Genomic DNA, 21,410 nt, shown 5'->3' on the forward strand with positions numbered 1-21,410 from the left:
AGATCTTCTTGCACTGCATCAATTCTCGGAAGGTATTTCTGAGTGTTATTTCTTTTTCTTTCAGAGAAACTGATGTTGTTTTCTTAAGTCCATATCCCTTTATTCTCAAATTGAGTCTTTATTTAGGAATTGGATTCGAAGGAGAGGTGGCAGGCCCTATCTTTATTCAACAACGCATCAACTTACATCGAATCTAAGACCTGCCCTTGGCAATAAAGCATTTAAGGATCACTTTTACCATAGATTGCCTTAATTAGAAGTGTTACTGCATATCCCCTTACTGCCTCTGAGATTTAACGGAACCACCCAGAATACTAAAAACTTTAGCTTATATATTTCTTTAATGATTTTTCTAGGCGAGTGTTCTGGTAAACAACGCAACTAAGTAATGGAAATGGTCTACAATGTCTAATCTCTTCTCCACGAGTCACCATAATGATCTAATTTTCATCTGCAAAATAGAACCAATTTCATCTATTCAACAGTAATTATTACGTTATTGAGCTGGCATCATTCTTTGTAAACCCAGCAGTCTGAGGTTAACATGGCTCAGTCATTGGCATATAAAAGATTGCCTACATTCAGAAGCTAAATGCAGGTCGGCCAAAAATAAGCAAAAAAGATAAGAACTAATCCACAGCCCAAAATATGACATTATAATTATTATTTTAGCCAAATTTGAACTTTGGTCCAATTTTTTTGTGTGGAGGAGTTGAAGAAATACAATAAGCCCCAAAAGGATTTGAACCACCGTATACAGACTAAAGTGATGTCTGTGTATGATGTCCCTTGTCAAATATAAAAATTATGGAAATGTACTGAGTTAAACTTATTTGGGAATGAGCAAGAGACAGAAGATACGGCATGTATGTTATTGATGTTTGCAATGTACATCAGGAATAACCCATTTGATAGTGGGTGTAAGAGTGGTAGTGATAAAACCAAATTTTCCATGTTTGAAAACACTGTAATAGTTTTGCTGCAAGACTTGGTGCATCCTTTTAATGGCTAACGGGGTAGCTCGAGGAATAAGAAGGTGTTCCTGGTTTAAAGCACAGACAAGTCAGAGGACCTCTACTTCACCTTGCTGGAGGCATGTGAAAAGGCACACTTAGGGACAAAATGCAGTTTTGGTGGGCTACTAAAGCCATCAAGTAGCTAGGGGTGTACTAAGCTGCACTTACAGTGGACTTTATGAAACCAACCATCCCTGGCTCGTTGCAGACGTATGCAGAGACAGGGACAAGTAGTATAACCACTCAAAATCATGGCTAGACAGGATTGCTACTTTAAATTTAATCAGCTACGAAGGATATTCTATAGTCTTTATTCATCTGAGGTATGGGTGCCAACTATCACATTGTTTTGCATGGTCACACCAATTGGTTTATGACTGGTATTTTAACTCTGCACATTGTGGTACTGCAGTCTACCCTACAGTGTATGTGCTCAGACCACTGAGCATGGTACACTTGACCAATCCTCAATTGGCATAATCACCTTTCCAGTAAGACCATAGTATATGGTACAGCAAAATATAGCAATGGCACAGAAAGCTAAACAATTTACTATATTAAGCAAGTCACCTCTAATTTAGGCTTGTAGCCAACAAGGTAGGGTGCCTAATATTTAAGTGGTACATGGAATAATCTAATGTTGGCATGTCCCTACAGTGACTATCTCCAAGAAGCTATTTTGACTGTAATGGGTTTTAGCTTATCCTATGAGAAAAATTAAAGTGCAATTAATATACTTTTTTGTTAACTTTGGATTGGGATAAGCTACAGAAGTGATTCAATTTTTAAAAAAATATTTATTAGAAATCCAATTCAGTGGTGAAGTTTGATTTTTGTTAAATATATAGGAAAGGTAACTTTTAAAGAGGAAGACTTTAACATGATGAAGTCCAGTATGCTAATTAGCATTAGCCTCCCAGAAGCTGCCCTCACTCAGTGTTTTCGCCTTACTGAGGAGTGAAAATAGTCCTGGAATGGAAACAATGGCAAAGGCCTTTTGGCAGGAAGACCTAGGTGCGAGGTAAGAGACTCATCCTCGCTTCTGAGAGACAGTTTCAGAGGCTTTAGGAATGTCATTAACTTAAAAGGGACCAAAGTGAGGTCTTCCCAATCACAGTTAAGTGAGATCTGTGGACCCGAGGGATTTTAATTCGACAGCACAGTGTTGCCACCCTGGTACCATCCTATTGGGAAGAGAAGCTCCTCCCACAACCCATTTGGTGTGGTGAAGGAGAAGGGGATTACCCATTTCCTAGACACAGCCCGGGCTTGGCCACTAACCTCTTGCAGGGGCTGGAGGATGCTGCCATGTTGGATTTTCCAAAGAATACTGCACTGTGGCATAATTTGCAGTAAGGAAAACAGGGTGTGCTGTTAATGAGACAGGGATTGACCCTGGAATACTTGTGCCTTTTGGTTGGGGAGCGTTCCAAGAGTCACACACAGCTACAGGCTACTTAAACCTACAAATGTGGCACCACACACACAGCTTACCAGAACACCTTCTGAACCTGTGGAAGGACAGAAGAGGACTGGACCGCTGTCTGTGACTTGTATGGCGACCTGATGGGCTGGACCTGCTCCCACTTGTATCCAGGACTGCGAAATGGGCTCCAAGGGTCAGTTGCCTACCATCCTGTAAGACTATAGGGACACAACAAACTGCATAAGGCACTTTTCTTTGAGGTACCAGCTGACGAGTAGGAACTGGACCTCACTGGACCATGCTAGTGGCCCTGCTGGAGTGAGAACTGGCCTTTACCTGCTCTCTGTGAGGTCCTCAAGTCTTAGAAGTGACCAAGAGGAACCCCTCCGGAATGTCTGAAAAGCTGTGACCTAGGAAATATTTGGACTTCCAATACATCTGGAGCTTCAGTTGGACCTGGAGGCTAAGGAATCCCATTTCAAGAGAACTTCGCCAGATAAAGCTTCAGGTTTGCGGTTCTGGGGGGTCTGAATAGATACTTTCAGCAGCAGTAAAATTTGGATGTTCCTGCTCAGAGCTTCTCCTGCCAAAACTAACAGTTTCAAGGGGACCTCACCTAACAGCTATACAACTTTGAGTGGACTTCGCTGGATACAGTCTTCAACCTTACCCTACTGGAGGATTTCAAATTCAATTTCAGAGGGTAAATATTGCCTGAGACGATCCACTTCAGTTAAGCTCAGGTTTATTTATTGAACCTGCGTACTGGACCAGACAAGATTTATTACTTGGAAAGGACTCACATTCTCCACAACTAATGTTCTATTTTCTTAAAACATGATACTTCTGGAGAAAATAGACTTAAACACTATGGAGAAAAAATCTAGAGTCTCCTTGAAGTTGATGATGGACTCAAAGAAGACAGGCTGGCTTGTGAAAGTACTTTGTTTTGCTCTCCTAAAAAATATAGTACCAAGGACCCAGATGAAGAATAAGTGGTGCATTTTTGGAGCATTCACTTAGAAATGTCCTGCTCTGGGACCTATGATAGAAATTGAGGAGATCATGTCAGCTCCTAATTTACGTAACGCACCAGTTATGAGCACCATATCAGATGGTTCGGACTGCGTAAAAAGGTCCTCATCCGTTACCGCTTTTCCCTCCGCTGTTTAAGAATCACAATTTTCCAAGGAATGGGAAGGCATTGATTTTCACTTTGATACCAGGGTTCTGGGGAATTACATTTGTATGAGCAGTATAATACAGATTTTGGTATTTTGGAGAAGTTGATAACGGACATAACAAATATCTCTTCCATGAATTAATGAGCAATGATAAATATGGTTCCATGCCAAAAGAATTTCTCAACATAGTATGGTATCAATAAGTATGCTTTTGAAGCTTAACCATAGCTGACCACTTGATCTAAGAAAAATGCTTTCTTATCCAAGTGCCTGTCCCTTTTGGTAATGCTACGTAAATAAGAACATAGATTATTAATGCAATTAATCAAAGGGATCTTCAGGTGAACTTCGATTTGAAGACAGTCATTCAGTATGGCTTCATTAAGTGAAGTAGAAGGATTAGACCAGATAGATGGCAATAGTTGTAAAGTAGCTAATTTGATGCCCAATTCCTCATGACAAGAAAAATGGGTGCTACTAGGGAGAAGAATTAAAACGCGGGGACAAAAACGATTTTCCTCACACTGTGAAATGTCGATATTGATGTACCTCCCGAAAGCGGATTCATAACAAACAAGTAAACATTTTCTTTTAGAGATTTCCATCATATATTTTAGTGACTTGTTACCTAGTCCAGAGACAAAATTGAATACAGCACCTAAACACAGTAAAAAAAAAATTCTTCTTGATGACAGTAAAGAAGACCAGGTGCCAGAGGAAAAGATGGTCACGCCAAAATATTGAAAAGTGTGTATCTTTCCCAATCGTTTTTATTTTTGACTATCAGAAAACTTGATTTGGTGGATTTTGGGTCACGGATCATCACATGAGTTTTTTAATTATTTGTATTGAAACGAAGGTCATCTAGTAATGAGACATAAGCATCTAAAAGTTTTTGTAACCCGTTAGAAATGCATGATAGTAAGACAGCCTCATCCACGTGAAGCAAAGTGTGAATGAGTCTATGTCCAAGATGCAGTATCTCTTGACTATTAGGCTAATTAAACATTCTAGTTATTGATGTAGAAAATAAAAACAATGGGGGCAAGGACACAACTTTGCTACATCCCTCTATCAAGCCTAAAATAATTGGTACACTCTACTTTATAACCATGCCTATCTTTAGCGGAGAGATCCGTGTGCAAACACGGCAAAACATTATTAAGAACAATATAAATACCCATGGGTAACCATCAAAACTTCGATACTTTCATACAACCAATGGCACTGCTGAGATCCATAATGTCAAATTAAGAGATCGCCCAGCTGCCTTTGTATAGTTACTGATATCGAAATGCAAATCTAAACATTGTTCAGAGTCCCTTGGCTAGCCTTGAAGCCGTACTATATATCAGCAAAACTTGTTTTCAGAGGCCCTGGTCAGAATTCTTTCAAGGAGCAGTCTTACAGCAATGTTGACTTTTGAATTGCTAAGAGAAATGAGTTGTTAACAAAGGGAGTCACTCTTATTACCTTTTCTGAAATAGCAGATCAAGTGTGGATTATGAACAAGAACAAGGCAAGTAAGAGCTTCTTGACACATTTAAAATATTTATGATAAGAGAAGCACAGAGCTCAAAGTTTTAATTCTAAAGATCCACTGTACACAGTGAGGTCCAGGAGCTATGCCAGAAGGACCATTTATTAGTTAGAAAACCTCCTCAAGTAAAATAAATGGTGATCCACACTTATGGGAAATAAACATGGTCAGATGTGCTACAGGAAGAACATGTTAGAAAAGTGATAAACCGCTGATCAGGCACAGCTAGAACTTCTAACTGGGTACTAGAAGTACTAATAAAAACAGAACTTTTGACATCCTTCTAAAATATAAACACATCCTTGATGAAGGGGTTTATGTATTCTTCCTCTCTTCGTTCATTAAATGGATGTTTAGCCTGGTTTTAAGAGTGGAGCAGGCATAGAAGTCACGAGGCAGGGCATTTCAGTGATGTGGCCTATCAAATGAAGACAACAGAATCTAGAGGCCACACACATGGTGGATTAAGGTGTTAAACGTAGGTTGTGGACTGAGGAAGGCAAAATTCTGGAGTAAGTGTAACAGATCATGTTTTCAGTGAAGTAATATGTGTGCATTTCTGGGTAGGTTGAGTAAGGTTCAGGTTGTTAAATTAAGAATTTTGTCTAGTGGGGTAAAGGAATACTATGGGAAGTCCACTTGCAGGCTGATGTAATAGCCTAGCTTGCTAAGTACTAGGGAATAATTAATAGCTAGTGGTATATCATGAGAGGCATAGTTGTATTTTTCAGAGGTTCATAACCTGGTGGCCCGCTGTAGCAGGTGTGGTAAGAAATTATTTAATGCAAATTGAAGGATTGAACAGTGCACCTACATTTCTAGTTGAAGAGGCACGCCGGCTGTCTGGATGGAAGTAGATAGAGGATTAAGACATGATGGTAGTAGGGAGGAGAGAAAGTAGAGCACTTCCATCTTGGATTAGTTCATCATAAAGGACTGAAGCACCATCCAATGTTGAATTGCATTGAGAGAGATATGGAAGTATGCATCTCACCCATAAAAATACCCAGGCGCTGGAGAGAAGGAGATTGGACAGCCTAGCCAAGGGCCTAAAGAAAGAGCCATGTCTTTAGATTCCTGTAAAAGTCAAGGACAAAGGGTGGCAGCTCTGATGTGCAGAGGGAGGAAGTTCCAATCCTCAGGAGCCAGGTATTCAAAAGTGTGCCGACCAGATCTGGGACTGCGGATGTGGTGATGTGGGCAATCCAGGTATTTGGCAGAGTAGAGGTTTCTGGCTTGCTTGGGTGTGGAAGTTGATGCACCTGTTGAGGTAAAAGCCTAGATTTTGAGGGACTTTGTATGTGTGTCAGGAGCTTGAAGAGTGTACATTTGTGGATGGGGAGTCAGTAGAGGTTTTTGAGACGACATGTAATGTGTTTGTGGAGTAAGAGCGTGAGTGTGAGTCTTGCTGCTGCATTTTGGATAACCTTTAGTCTTGTGGTGAGCTGGGCAGGAATGTCGACACACTGCCTTTCCATAGTTCAATTTGCTGGTGATAAGAGCCCGAGTGATAATTCTGCGTGTGTTGCACTTGAGGACCTTGAGGGTGTGGAAGCAGGGCAGAGTTCATCTGGATGATCATCAACAGTCGGTTGTCTACCACTATTCCTACGTTTCTGGCTTGGTTTGCCAAGCTGGGAGCTGGACTGAGGTCAGTTGGCAATCAGCATGTGTTGCATAGTGAGGTAACCTTGTCGAAGAAAACCACTACTGTCTTGTGTGTGTTGAGTTTCAGACAGTTGGTCTTCCTCTAGCTGACGACCTCAGACATGCAGATGTTCTCATTAGAGAGGAAATGAGCTGGGTGCCATTATAGTGCGAGACAATGCAGATTCTGTGGGTTCAGATGATGTTGGTGAGCGGTGCCATGTAAGAATTAAACAGCTTTGGGCTGAGTGAGGATCCTAGGGGACTTCACAGATGAGGCTGGTGGTGCCAGAGGTGTAAGTCACTAGACTGACTGACTGTGTTCATCCTTTAAGGAACGTGCAGATTCAGCAGAGAGCAGGACTCTTATGCTGACTTCGTTGAGGCGTTGGATGAGAATGGGGTGGGAGAGGGTGTCGAAAGTGGCAGATAGATCGAGCAGGGTGAATGCTGCTGTGTATCCTATATCCAGGAGGATGTTGTCTGTGTTGGGCCTGAAGCTGTCTAGAGAGGTATCCAGTATGTGGTTGTTGTTGAGTTGGTCATCCAGTCATTTGCAGATGATTTTCTCCATGTGTTTAGCCAGGTAAGGAAGCAGAGAGATTGGCTTGTAGTTGGCCATTAGTTTTAGGTCTGGCTAGGATTTTTCCAGGAAGGGCAGTGTGACAGCATGTTTCGATGCATCTGGGAAGATTCCTTTGAAGGTAGGTTGTTGGGAATTGGGGTCAATGTGGAGCAGATGAGGTCCAGAATTCTGGTAAAGATGAAGTGAGTGCAGGAATCAGAAGGTGCTTCTGAGTTCATGGCCGATGAGTTGTGGTGATAGTGGGCCAAATGGTCATGGAGAGGGGAGGTTTCCAGAGTGTTTGTCTCATTGGGTTTGGAGGCTGCGAGGGAGGATGGGTCCAGCTCCGGGTGAAATTGTTGTAGATGTGGCTGATCTTGTCGCTGATGTGGAGTGAGAGCTGTGTGCACAGTTCCCGTGATGGGGCTGATGGTTGAGGAGCATGCAGTGGGTGACGAAAAATCCTTCACACAATGGTGAAGATTTCCTTGATGTAGCTGGAGCTGTTTTTGATGCATTCGGTTAGTGCTAATCAGGGGTCGGCACATGAGATGATCCAGATGCTGAAGATGGTGATGGGCTGAGGTGGGTCATCATGGTGTTGGGATTGCCGGGCGTGTTGCTGTGTGGTCCAAGTTTCCTCCATTATCCTGTTCCAAATCAGTGAGGTGGTTTTGGGAGGTGTGGTTCCATGTTAGTGGGGGATGTACAGATCAAAGTGGATGATGGCATGGTCGGTCTGTGTGAAGGGAATGGACTTGTCCACTGAGATGTCACTCAAGTTGGCAAAGATGGGATCAATGAGATTCCGGCACCTTGCATGCATGGGGTCTGTCACTAGTTGGATGAGTCAGAGGGTAGTCGGGCCCTCCAACTCGTGGTTGGTGTTTGGGTCTGTGAGTTCTTCCAGATGGTAGTTGAGATCGTGGAGTAAGCTGAAGGAACTGGAATCAGTACTAGTAGGAAGGAAAGATCTGTGATGGTGTAGCTGAAGTTAGATTGTGGTCCAAGAGGTTGGCAGAGGAGGGCTGGTCACAAGAAGGGGTTGCTGGAAATGTGTAGTTTGTAAGCCAGGTGTTCCAAGTGGTGCCTGGTGTTTGCAGATGTGATGGAGCAGTGGATGTTCTCTTTGGTGATTATGGCTAGTCCGCCTCAGGGTTTGTAGGTTCTGCCCTGTCTAATAATCTTGAAGTGGGGGGAGGTGGGTAATCACTGGTGCGATGCTGGAGGCCGACATCAGGGTGAGCCAAGTTTCAGTCAAGAAGAGCAGGTCCGAAAAGAGGTTGTGCAGGAAGTGCAAGATTTCAATGGGGTGTATTTGACAAACAAGCAGGTGTTTGATAAGGAGGTGGCAGGTCAGGGTGGGGTGAGTACTAGCAAGGAAGGTTGTAAAGAGCTTGGTCATGGACATTGAGGGGAAACATTCTTTACCCTGCAGTTAGAGCAACGACTTGACTTTACAATACAGTCACTACCCCGACTGCGATATTACCACACATTACTTTAACCTGCAAGTCATTTCAACGACTTGCTTTAGGGGCGCGTTGTTGATTTGGTGTGGATTTTAAGTCCAACACCTTTCCTACTGTTGCGTAGACTGGAGTTGGAATAGTAATTTATAATATTCCAAAGTCCTGTGGCACAACTAAGACAAGTCGTTGTAACGACTTGCATGTGAAAGTAATGCATGGTAACGTGACAGTGGAGGTAGTGACTGCGTTGTAAAGGCATGCGGGGTTCAGTCATACAACCGCATTGGGTGATGTGGGAAAGGAGAGACAGGTGGGAGGGGGCATGTATGAGAAATTTCAGGTAGTGCAGGAGAACGCAAGCTGCAGAGCGGGGAAGTGTGTGTGGGGTTCAGGGCATGGAGGGCTGCAGCAGAGTAGTATCTCAAGGTGAGGGGAGGACAAGGGTTCCTGGCAGGGCATAGATGGGCTTGCCACTGGCGTGCAAATAGTGCATCTGCATTGCAGTTGCAATTAGGTAAGTACGGTGGGGGAGGTGAACCTGGGGCTGGTAAGTGGGGGAGGTGATCCTGGGGCTGGTAAGTGGGGCAGGAGCTGGCAGCAGGAGAACAAAGGATGTAGCAGCTAGGAGAGGAAGGCGGGAAGGAGCAGTTGAATGTGCGGCATAGTGTTGGGGGCAAAAAAGCAGCAAAAGGCAGCCAGAGATTGGAAGAGGCAAAAACAGAGAAAGAAAGTTGCAAAAAAAGACAAAAAAAGGAGGCAGAGTGCAAAATAATAAGCGCCAGTGAGTCTGAATGAAAGTAGTTTGCGTGTAGAGTGAGAGAAAAAAAGAGACAAAGGGTGTGAAGAAAAGAGGTAAAAGGGCAACATAAAAAAAAACAAATATAAAAATGGCAAGAGAAAGGCAGAAAGTCAAAGAGGAAAAAGTGGAAAGGACGCAAAAAAATAAAGAAACCCGCAAAGGGAGCAAGAGATGAGAGCAAAAGAATTGAAGGCGGAGAAGCAGGCGGGAGGTTGGTGGGTCTCAGCAGAGCGAGGACAAGGGTTCCTGGCAGGGCATAGATGGGCTTGCCACTGGCGTGCAAATAGTGCATCTGCATTGCAGTTGCAATTAGGTAAGTACGGTGGGGGAGGTGAACCTGGGGCTGGTAAGTGGGGGAGGTGATCCTGGGGCTGGTAAGTGGGGCAGGAGAACAAAGGATGTAGCAGCTAGGAGAGGAAGGCGGGAAGGAGCAGTTGAATGTGCGGCATAGTGTTGGGGGCAAAAAAAGCAGCAAATGGCAGCCAGAGATTGGAAGAGGCAAAAACAGAGAAAGAAAGTTGCAAAAAAAGGAGGCAGAGTGCAAAATAATAAGCGCCAGTGAGTCTGAATGAAAGTAGTTTGCATGTAGAGTGAGAGAAAAAAAGAGACAAAGGGTGTGAAGAAAAGAGGTAAAAGGGCAACATAAAAAAAGGCAAATACAAAAATGGCAAGAGAAAGGCATAAAGTCAAAGAGGCAAAAGTGGAAAGGACGCAAAAAAATAAAGAAACCCGCAAAGGGAGCAAGAGATGAGAGCAAAAGAATTGAAGGCGGAGAAGCAGGCGGGAGGTTGGTGGGTCTCAGCAGAGCACAGCGTGGGGGCAGATATGGCCGGTCCAAGAGGTAAGGCGGCGGGTAGGGGCAGGCTGCGCCTTCTCAATCAGTCGCAAAATTCAGCTATAAACAAATACCAACCGTGGAGGCGGTGCCAGGGTAATTTGAACATTGTGCTGATATAAATCACTGGCCTTAAAAAGACCAAAAGTACAAATAAGACCCTTATTTTTAGTGGGGGGGTATGTCTTTTTACTGAATTGTTTATTCAGACAGACGTTGCTAAAATGTACATTTATGAAAAGACGGCTTCAGTGGAAGCTTAGCAATCGACACTTGTAGATTTTGCAAAGCCATAAAAGGCCCAATGTCTGGAGGGTAGATGAGGAAAGCCAGGTCCCTCCACATCCTGCCAATTTCGCTTTCTTTACTCAAAATAAATTGAATAAACATCCCTCGTTCCCCATGTTCCTAGGCAGTGCTTTCTTTTTAGATTCTGCACAGGTTTCAAGCCCTTCAGATATAGGCAATGCACATTTGAGTTGTGCTGGTCTCATTCTCTGCACATTTACAATCTGTAGTTCGGTGTCTCGTGGTCTCTTACATGCACATCTTTCATTCTAGACCTCATCGCCTCAGTTGATTGAGCGAGCGTTATTTGGGGGCTGGATTTGTTTGCACCTACAAGAAGCTCTAAGAAATCTTCAGGAGTGTATGGGGTAGACAGGCAGTGTGATGACAATACTGCAGGATTCTCCCAGCGGGTTGTGCAAAATTCAGCAGCGCCTCTAGGCGTTTATTGCAATGCACGGACTTCACACAGAATTTGGCATCACGCTCAAACTCTCAGGACGGCCAAAGGAATCAATAAAATAGTATAGTACACAATGAACATTTCTTAGCACATAAGTAAAGAAGAAGCTCAAAAGAGCTCCTTCGACATCTCTGGCAAGTGTGAATGAAAAGCACCATAAACCTCTAAAACAAAACAGAAGTCCTCATCTTAGGCACATCCCCCTCAGCCTGGGATGACTCTTGGTGGCCAGAGGCCCTTGGAAAAGCACCCACCCCGACGGACCACGCACAGAACCTGGGCATCATCCTGGACTCCTCACTCTCTATGACCAAACAAGTCAACGCCGTTTCATCATCTTGCTTCAACATTCTTCGCATGCTCAAAAAAACATTTCGTTGGATCCCCACCGAAACTAGAAAAACGGTCACCCACGCACTGGTCACGAGCCGCCTGGACTACGGAAACACCCTATACGCCGGTACCACCGCAAAACTCCAGAAAAAACTCCAACGCATCCAGAACGCTTCAGCCAGGCTCATACTAGACATCCCGCGTCAAGAACACATATCGGTTCACCTGAAAAAACTCCACTGGCTCCCCGTAAATAAAAGGATTACTTTCCGCCTCCTAACCCACACACACACAAAGCACTTTACGAACTTGGACCTGAATGCCTCAACACACGACTATCCTTCTACACCCCCTCACGTCAGCTACGATCCTCCAACCAAGCCCTTGCCACTGTACCTCGCATCAACAAAACCACCATGGGAGGTAGATCCTTCTCCTACCTGGCAGCTAAAACCTGGAACTCACTTCCTGCTCACCTTCGCCTTACCCAGAACCACCTAGCATTCAGAAAGCTACTTAAAACTTGGATATTCGAAAAATAATTCCCCACCCTTCCTCAAGCGCCTTGAGACCCGATGGGTATGTAGAGCGCTATATAAATTTCCTGACTTGACTTGACTTGACTAAGAAACGAGACCAGAAAGGGTAGGAATGCGTACAGTGAAGTTTCTGTAAGACTTTCCGAAAGTGACCCTAATCAGGACATAACTAAGCCTTTCATGTCTATTTTACAACATCTAGATAGCAAAAGACTTGGATCCAGTGATGAAAGCGGTGACACCAAATTAACAGGAAGCAACAATATAATTTATGGGCGCATTACCTCGCCTGTTTAATTGAGAGATCTTGGGGCCTAAAGTAGCCTCTATGATAATGTGCAGTGGGACAAATCTCAGAGGAATGGGCAATATAGAGAAATATAGGCAAAAGAGGTACACGCAGGAGGCTTCCCTGTACCCAAAACTTAGCGACATGGCTATTTGTTCAATACGTTTTTGCCATATCTTCGGTCTAAAGGTTGAAACTCCCTTCAGAAAACACACTCATGCAACCCCATGAACCTACTACAATCTGCCCCTGCTCAATAAGCGGCTGATAAATAGTGACACCAGGAAACAACCAGTCACTGCCGGACACCATGAAACAACCAGTCACTGCCCGACACCATGAAACAACCAGTCACTGCCCGACACCAGGAAACAACCAGTCACTGCCCAACACCATGAAATAACCAGTCACTGGCGACACCATGAAAGAACCAGTCACTGCCCGACACCAGGAAAGAACCAGTCACTGCCCGACACCATGAAACAACCAGTCACTGCCCGACACCAGGAAACAACCAGTCACTGCCCGACACCAGGAAACAACCAGTCACTGCCCGGCACCAGGAAACAACCAGTCACTGCCTAACACCATGAAATAACCAGTCACTGGCGACACCAGGAAACAACCAGTCACTGCCCGGCACCAGGAAACAACCAGTCACTGCCTAACACCATGAAATAACCAGTCACTGGCGACACCATGAAAGAACCAGTCACTGCCCGACACCAGGATACAACCAGTCACTGCCTGACACTATGAAACAACCAGTCACTGTCCGACACCATGAAACAACCAGTCACTGCCCATTGCGAGCAAATAAATAAAGGCATGGGGCGCTGGAGGTTATACAGAACTAGTAACGATTTTGGTTGAAAAGGGCACCCAAAACAACATTTAAAGGTTAAGTGTCCTTAAGAACTTAAAACCATGAAAACAGAACAGTACCAGCACCGCCTTACGTATATGAATATATGAGAGACCACAGGCTACACGCTAGTCCTACAGTGGTATAATGGATTCTGTGAACAAGAAGTAGCACAAGTGACAGGAGTACTACCTTCCGGATTAAATCCTGCAAAATATAGCAATAGAACATATAAGGGAACGGTCATAAAACACGCTTACAAACATGCATCTGTGACTGGAGCAGAGAGCAAGGGGTCTTACAACCAGGGTTCTAATATTGGGTCAACAGGGAAACACTCGAGAAGAACCTGCCAAAGGTTGGTTCAGAGTAAAATATAAGAAGCAATACAATTCGCAGAGCCTGAGAAATGGTCATTCAAATTGTTGTCGAGGGAGGTGGGCAGGCTGGTTTTAGGTGGAAATTGGAGATGGTCATATAACCTTTCCAGGATCACTTAAGTCACACATCTCGTTCCTTGGATGTCTTTTTCTCAAATTAGGATGTTTCAAACAATTTTTAAGAAATTAATTGAGACTTCTTTATTTGCTTATTTGCAATCAAATCAATAAACCAACCCCCATCACGTTCTTTCATTCTAAGAAGTCAATGCTCTTTTCTTCTAAGTGAAATGTCATATAATTTTTTGTGAGTTTTCCCCTTTTCTGTTTTGCTGATACCTACCACCAACGTGTAGCTATGTTCAGGCAAGATTCCATAGTGCTCGACAAGCCTTTCCCTGCACGCGGCAGGTAGCTCAGGGAGTCCCTCCTGTATCACATCTATGTTCACCACCTGCTTCGGATCCACACTTGGAGGGACAGATAAGGAGTCATAGACTATCAATGGAGGGAGATTCGGCTCCGGCATGAACCTGCCAAGATGAGAGCATTTTATTGTCACACAACTATTAAGACATTTTCGTTTCTCATAAAACATTAACGTATATCTTCCAAATACAAATATGACTGCTACAAACATTAATGTTACCCAGTAGAAAACTCTTTGCTATACATAGTTCTCTTGACTAGGCGACATTTAGTTTACTTCTCTCCATCAAGTGCACCTTACACGCCTTTATATACAATAAGAGTGGTAGGGCACAAAAGGAGGTACTGAGATTATGGATCCACTGAGCACCTTCATGAGGGAAGCAGTCATCTCTGCAAGTATATTGCACAATTCTTTCAAAGGAGCCATTTTATTTAAAGAGAAAATAGCATTTAAAAAAAATGGGTACTAAATAAGGAGAAGCTCAGTCACAATTATTAAATACAAAGGCTCTACAACAGTGGCAGCTCAAACTAGGCATCAGTCCTTCACGTGCGGGAACATTAATTTTGCACAAAGGGTAGAGACTGTAATAGGTAAAATCTGCAAAGCTACAAACTAGGCACAAGCTGTAAAATGACTACTCTTCTGGCATTGCCTCCTAACAGATTTAGGGCCTGATGTACGATGGATATTTGCATGTGCAAATGGGTCTTAGACCCATTTGTGCATGCAAAAATCCTTTTGGCCATGTACAAACCCTATTTTGAAAGTCTCAAAAATTGAGCGAATTACAAATACACGTTATGTTATTCACATGACAATTAGACCCAACTAATGGATGTGGTAGGAAGACCAATTCACTGAAGTGCAAACTCATCTATGGTTCATCAAGCAGAAGGAGCTTGAATCTTTCAGATTCTTCTAGCTAATTAAACCTGGTAGGGTGAAATAGCCGAGGGCAACAGGCCATGCATATCAGAATTACTGCCTTAAATTGGTCCTTCAATAACACCGACAGCTCAGGTTCACTGCCACCTGAGTTTGTATGAAGACAACACAAACTGCAAACCTTTATTCCAAATAAGAGATATTTCTTCACAAATATCTCAATGAGCCCATACATCACAAGCAAAATTAGCAAATTGACAACAGCCAGTACACAAGTAAAAGGAGTCGGCTATTTACACTATCTGGTCTTCAGGATTCATTTCCTTATCACAAGCACCTAATCCCCACAATATTATTGTCCTGCAAACTGAACAGCCGTGTGGAGAATGCTCGTGTCTCTTTCCAGTTGAAATGTTTCTAATTTCACCCTGTTCAACTTTTACTTCCTTGTTCATTCATTTGTATGGCCCCAGCCTTCTTCTAAAATTGGGATCAAACCCGATTCTACTCTGCTCTTGATCCAGAAAAAAAGCAACACTATCAAAAGGCTTTAGGCCATCAATATCATTATAAGAGCAATGTGCATTTTCTTAGTTGAACTGAAAGCAGCCATATCAATTATCTCTCTTATGTTACTTTTACTAAATTTCCATAAACTTGACTTAGTACAAGTCAAGAGGAAATGCATCAAAGTCAAGGATTATGTTCACTTTTATTTAATAAAATGCATTCCAAACTTCTAAAGTGGCAATTAGCTCATCAATGTCATATCTACTGTCTTGCCCCCAAGAATGCTTTTCATTGTGATCTACAAATGTAGTATCTGTACTCAACAGCAGCCTTTACTCAGCAAAGCACAGTAAAATACTGGGCAGTCTTCATTGATGTATTCACTCTGTAACAACATCTTTTATTGTCTTCAAATATGAAATTAGTTCTCACACATTAAAGTCTTTAAGTCAATTGTTTGCTTGCTGTTATCACCTTTCTTAAACAGGCTTTGGCCTGTCTTTCACTCGTTGTTCTACTTTGAATAATAGTTTATTTTAGAACCTCAAATAATTGATTTCAAAACATCCTACAATACTAAGGAGCCCTCCACCTAGCCAGATTTACTTATTAAAAACATCTGTTAGTTGTCAGGAATGATTTATCATGTAAAAGAGTGACATTCAAACATAACAGTTACCTTCAGATTAAGACAGACTTATGCGGATCCTACAATTGCTGCTTTACTTGTAAGAAGCTAGCAGCTGATGTATCAAAGCAGTAAAGAACAAAAAGTACATTACAAATAGCAAATTTCTTTTTGATAAGGAAGTTAATGGGGGGCATGACAAACGTATCCCCCCTCTTTGTTAATCACAATGTAATATCAGTGGTCTGTGGCTGCAAATACGGTGGCAAACCATTGAATGGATAATGGCACCTCTAAGGGGAAAGAATACATTTGCAAAGTGGAAACTGCTCATCGTTAATGATGGACAGCTTTGACTTGGTAAATATCATATGTCGGCATTGGCAGGCAGTTGTCCAGTGGAATGCTACTTGCTCACTCAAATGTCCTTTCACAGTATGGCTCTTTTTTTTAAACACTTTGCACTCCCTGGCCCTGGGCTGCCATGTTGGTATATTGAGAATGCAAATACAGATATGAAGATCTTTGCATTCACTGGCATTCAGAGGGACTCCTCTCAAAAAGTATACTTAATCATTTACAATGGGTGGAGAGGTCAGTATGCACAGGTTGCTGTACATTATTACTTCCTTCCATTCCTTTGAAGTAACTATGAAATTGATAAATGAACAAGTGATGCTTCAAACCAGGTTGAGCATTTCCTGCTAAGATCACCTCAGATAGGAACATTTAGCATCAATTATTGCAGCAGTGGTTAGCTGAATGAATGTCTGCATGAATATGAATGAGATTGACTGTTTTTGAGGATGGGTGTGCCCATGAAGGTTGTGTGTTTTCAAGGTGTTAGTACAGTGTTACTGGACAAGTATGATATTTCCGTCACCTGAAGGTTAAACATCTATCTACCAATATTGATACCATAACTACTAGAATGATTGATCAATACAGACAGATCTGAGGGGTTGATAAAAATAGTGAGAGACTAAGGTTTTACCTCAATGTCTTTAATCCAAATGGAGAGGTTCATGGTGATGTTCAATACCTCAGATTTAAAGGCCTTTGAGGTGGGTGGAGGCTGACACATGCATCGCTTGAAAAGCATTATCACAGCTCATCGAAACTACAACCCAATCACTCCTGGGATGAGGTTAACAAGGCAAGAACTACAACCCACAGTGGAGGTCAAATTCTGTCTTGTATTGCTTTGGAGATGAAGGTAAAACATAAAGGCATATTGAACTTGTTGCTGACTCTTACCTCTCTGTAATGACAATGAGAGAACTAATATTTGGGCAAACATCATCTACATAAAGAGACCAAGTACCTTTCAGTGAGACCAGCTATGTATGTTTTATGTGGGGTCTACAAGAGAGATGAAACTGGAACAAATGCTGGACTGCATGAAAAGCAATGCTAACAGGATACATAACACCCAGCAAAGATGCTGAGGCCCCTAAGAGGCATTACTATCTTGGAGCAAGCACAAAAATGTAAAGTTCTCTATATCAGACAACATAAGAGTTAAATTGATTTATTCAGAATTTGTTTAAGCAAATTTGAAAATGCGAGGTCAAATATACATGAAAATTGCATACAACATATATTTACCAGACCGTTCAGGTAGCAAACATGTGACGACAATACATTAGAAGATAGGAGATGTGGGCGCAGCCTATAATAGCCTACAACATGGAGGAGGGTAGCCAGAAAAACACTCAATTCTCAGATGGCAACGATTTTGGTTTTGGGGATCCCATTCTAGGTGAAAGTGAGCTTTCCAAGGGTACCATTCCTATTTATCTTTCAGGGACAACTACACGAATTGTATAAACGTTTTGCAACAAGCATACATCTATTCATGACCTGCTGCAACTCTCTGTAGAGGGAATTGCTGCTCTCCAATGTTGATCTAGGTCTTGTTTAGCGACGACCAGCCCCAAATGTAACAGTGTTTTCAGATACACATTGGCTACTATGTATTCAAATATGTGTAATGTCAGGCTATATGGTACCAGTTAACCCAGAACCAGTCCCAGAGTATTCATAACCTCCCTCCACAGTTTTTTGATGACTGAACATGTGCAGTGTTTATGGAGGAAAGTAGAGCAGTCGTTGAGGTACTTAACACAATCCGGGGATGAGTCTCATCCCATTTTGAACATCAGCCTCTTATGAAATATACTCTGCTTAGGTAATTTAATTGAATCAGGTGGTAGTGGGACAAGATTGCAACCACCCTCAGCAACATAAGGACCACCCTCCAGATAACATCTCCCGATAGTTCTTTCATATCCCATTCTAATACCTCCAAAAGAAAACTGAAGAAGTCTGGTATATCATCACTGAAGATATGCAGATGCAAGATATTTTCTTAGTCCAAAAAACACCCATCATCAGCAAATGTTAAAGGGATTGAATTCAGGAATCTCCCTAGCCTCGCCTGTGTATGGCGTAATGGTATGGTGTAGTTGGAGATATCAGAAGAATTGTGTTGTATAAGTTCAAAACACATTTTTAAATAGTCAAGTCAAGTCAAGTCAAAAGATTTATATAGCGCGCTACATACCCAGAGGGTCTCAAGGCGCTTGTAGAAGGGTGGGGAGTTACTTGTCGAATATCCACGTTTTGAGTTGCTTTCTGAATGCTAGGTGGTTCTGAGTAAGGCGAAGGTGAGTGGGAAGTGAGTTCCAAGTTTTAGCTGCTAGGTAGGAGAAGGATCTACCTCCCATGGTGGTTTTGTTGATGCGAGGTACAGTGGCAAGGGCTTGGTTGGAGGATCGTAGCTGGCGGGAGGGGGTGTAGAAGGATAGTCGTGTGTTGAGGCATTCGGGTCCGATTTCGTAGAGTGCTTTGTGTGCGTGGGTTAGGAGCCGGAAAGTGATCCTCTTATTGAAGGGGAGCCAGTGGAGGTTTTTCAGGTGATCAGAGATGTGTTCTTTATGCGGGATGTCTAATATGAGCCTGGCTGAGGCGTTCTGGATGCGTTGTAGTTTTTTCTGGAGTTTTGCGGTGGTGCCGGCGTAGAGGGTGTTTCCGTAGTCCAGACGGCTCGTGACCAGAGCGTGGGTGACTGTTTTTCTAGTTTCGGTAGGGATCCAGCGAAATGTTTTTTTGAGCATGCGAAGAATGTTGAAGCAAGATGAAGAAACGGCGTTGACTTGTCTGTTCATCGAGAGTGAGGAATCCAGGATGACGCCCAGGTTCCGTGCGTGGTCCGTCGGGATGGGTGCTTTTCCAAGGGCCTCTGGCCACCAAGAGTCGTCCCAGGCGGAGGTACCTAAGATGAGGACTTCTGTTTTGTCAGAGTTCAGTTTCAGACGGCTGTGCTTCATCCATTCGGCTACTTCTTTCATTCCTTCGTGTAGGTTGGTTTTGGCCGTGTTAGGGTCTCTGGTGAGTGATAGGATCAGTTGAGTGTCGTCGGCGTAGGAGATGATGTTGAGGTTATGTTGGCGTGCGATGGCCGCGAGGGGGCTCATGTAAACGTTGAAGAGGGTAGGACTGAGTGAGGACCCTTGAGGTACGCCGCAGATGACTTCAGTGGCCTCTGACTTGAATGGTGGAAGGCGGACTCTCTGGGTTCTTCCGGAGAGGAACGAGGTGATCCATTCCAGTGCTTTTCCTTGGATTCCGATGTTTTTGAGGCGCTGTAGAAGGGTGCTATGGCAGACTGTGTCGAAGGCTGCGGAGAGATCGAGGAGGATGAGGGCGACTGTGTCTCCATTGTCCAGTAGAGTTCGAATGTCGTCTGTTGCTGCGATGAGGGCGGTTTCGGTGCTGTGCTTGGCTCGGAAGCCGGACTGTGAGGAGTCGAGGGATTTGTTGGTTTCGAGGAATGCGGCGAGCTGGTTGTTGACAGCTTTCTCGATGACTTTGGCCGGGAATGGAAGGAGTGAGATAGGGCGATAGTTTTTGAGTTCGGTGGGGTCAGCTGTGGGTTTCTTCAGGAGGGCGCTGAGCTCGGCATGTTTCCAGCTTTCCGGGAAGGTTGCGGAGTTGAGGGAGCAGTTGATGACGTCTCGGAGGTGCGGTGCAATAATGGAGTCTGCTTTGTTAAAGATGTGGTGAGGGCAAGGGTCTGTGGGGGATCCTGAGTGGATAGAGTTCATCAGACGGATGGTGTCCTCAGTGGAGATTGGCTTCCAGTCATTGAGGATGTTCAGGGGGGGTGGGGGTCCTGCAGGGGATTGGGTGGGTTGGTCTTCGGGTTGGTTGTCGAAGCTGTTGTGGATGTCTGCAATTTTGTTGTGGAAGAATGAGGCTAGGGAGTCGCAGAGGGCTTGAGAGGGGGTGATGTCGTTGGAGTTGGCTGAGGGGTTGGTAAATTCCTTGACGATGTTGAATAATTCCTTGCTGTTGTGGGCGTTGTTATCTAGACGGTCCTTGAAGGCTGCTTTCTTGGCATTTCGGATTAGTTGGTGGTGTATGCGGGTGGCGTTTTTGAAGGCGTCCTTGGTGCTGGTGGTTGAGTCTTTTTTCCAGGCCTTCTCGAGGGAGCGACAGAGTTTCTTGGATTTCTTAAGATCATCGTTGAACCAGGAGGCCTTCTTGCTGGCTAGTTTGATTTGTCGTTTTTTCAGTGGTGCTAGGATGTCGGCGCTGTTGGATAACCATTGGGTGAGGTTGGTGGCTGCTTGGTCTGGTTTTGAGGAGTGGGCGGGGGGCTTTTGAAGAAGCGATGAGGAGATCTGGTCGATGGTGATTTTGTTCCAGTTTCTTTGCAGAGTGGGTTGGGGGTGGTTGTTGGATGTGGGCTTGTTGTAGGTGAAGTGAACGCAGCTGTGGTCAGTCCAAAGGAGAGCTGTGGTGTGGCTGAAGGAAACATGCTTGCTGGAGGTGAAGATAGGGTCGAGTGTGTGACCTGCGATGTGGGTGGGGGTAGTGAAAAGTTGTTTAAGTCCGAGGTTTGCGAGGTTGTCCAAAAGGGTGGTGGTGTTGCGGTCGTTGTTATTTTCAAGGTGAAAGTTGAGGTCTCCCAAAAGGATGTAGTCCTCGGAGGGGAGCGCGTGTGGAGTGATGAAGTCCGTGATGTCTTCACTAAATTGTGCGCGGGTCCTGGAGGCCGGTAGAGGAGGGTGCCTCTGAGTGTGGTCTTGGGGTCGATGTGGATCTGGAAGTGAAGGTGTTCAGAGTTGGCGAGATTGACGTCTGAGCTGGTTGAAATGCGGATGGATTTCTTATGGACGATATTGATCCCTCCTCCTGTGTGGCCGGTACGGTCCTTGCGAATGATCTTATAGCCTTCCGGGATGGCGATGGTGATGTCTGGGGCTGAGGAGGCATTTATCCATGTTTCTGTTAGGAAGGCGA

At 43.9% G+C, this 21,410-nt stretch overlaps 1 protein-coding gene across 1 annotated transcript in view; it reads right to left on the reverse strand.

Annotated features, from left to right (window-relative positions):
* Positions 1-21,410, reverse strand: part of GATB (glutamyl-tRNA amidotransferase subunit B) — a 596,207-nt gene that overhangs the window by 132,447 nt on the left and 442,350 nt on the right. The window contains exon 9 of the mRNA XM_086962296.1: positions 13,985-14,174. Within this exon, the coding sequence (XP_086818422.1) occupies positions 13,985-14,174 (190 nt within the window). The remainder of the gene's footprint in view (positions 1-13,984; positions 14,175-21,410) is intronic.

The sequence above is a fragment of the Lissotriton vulgaris genome, chromosome 3_1 (genome assembly GCF_964263255.1).
Source record: "Lissotriton vulgaris chromosome 3_1, aLisVul1.2, whole genome shotgun sequence".
Classification (NCBI taxonomy): Eukaryota; Metazoa; Chordata; class Amphibia; order Caudata; family Salamandridae; genus Lissotriton; species Lissotriton vulgaris.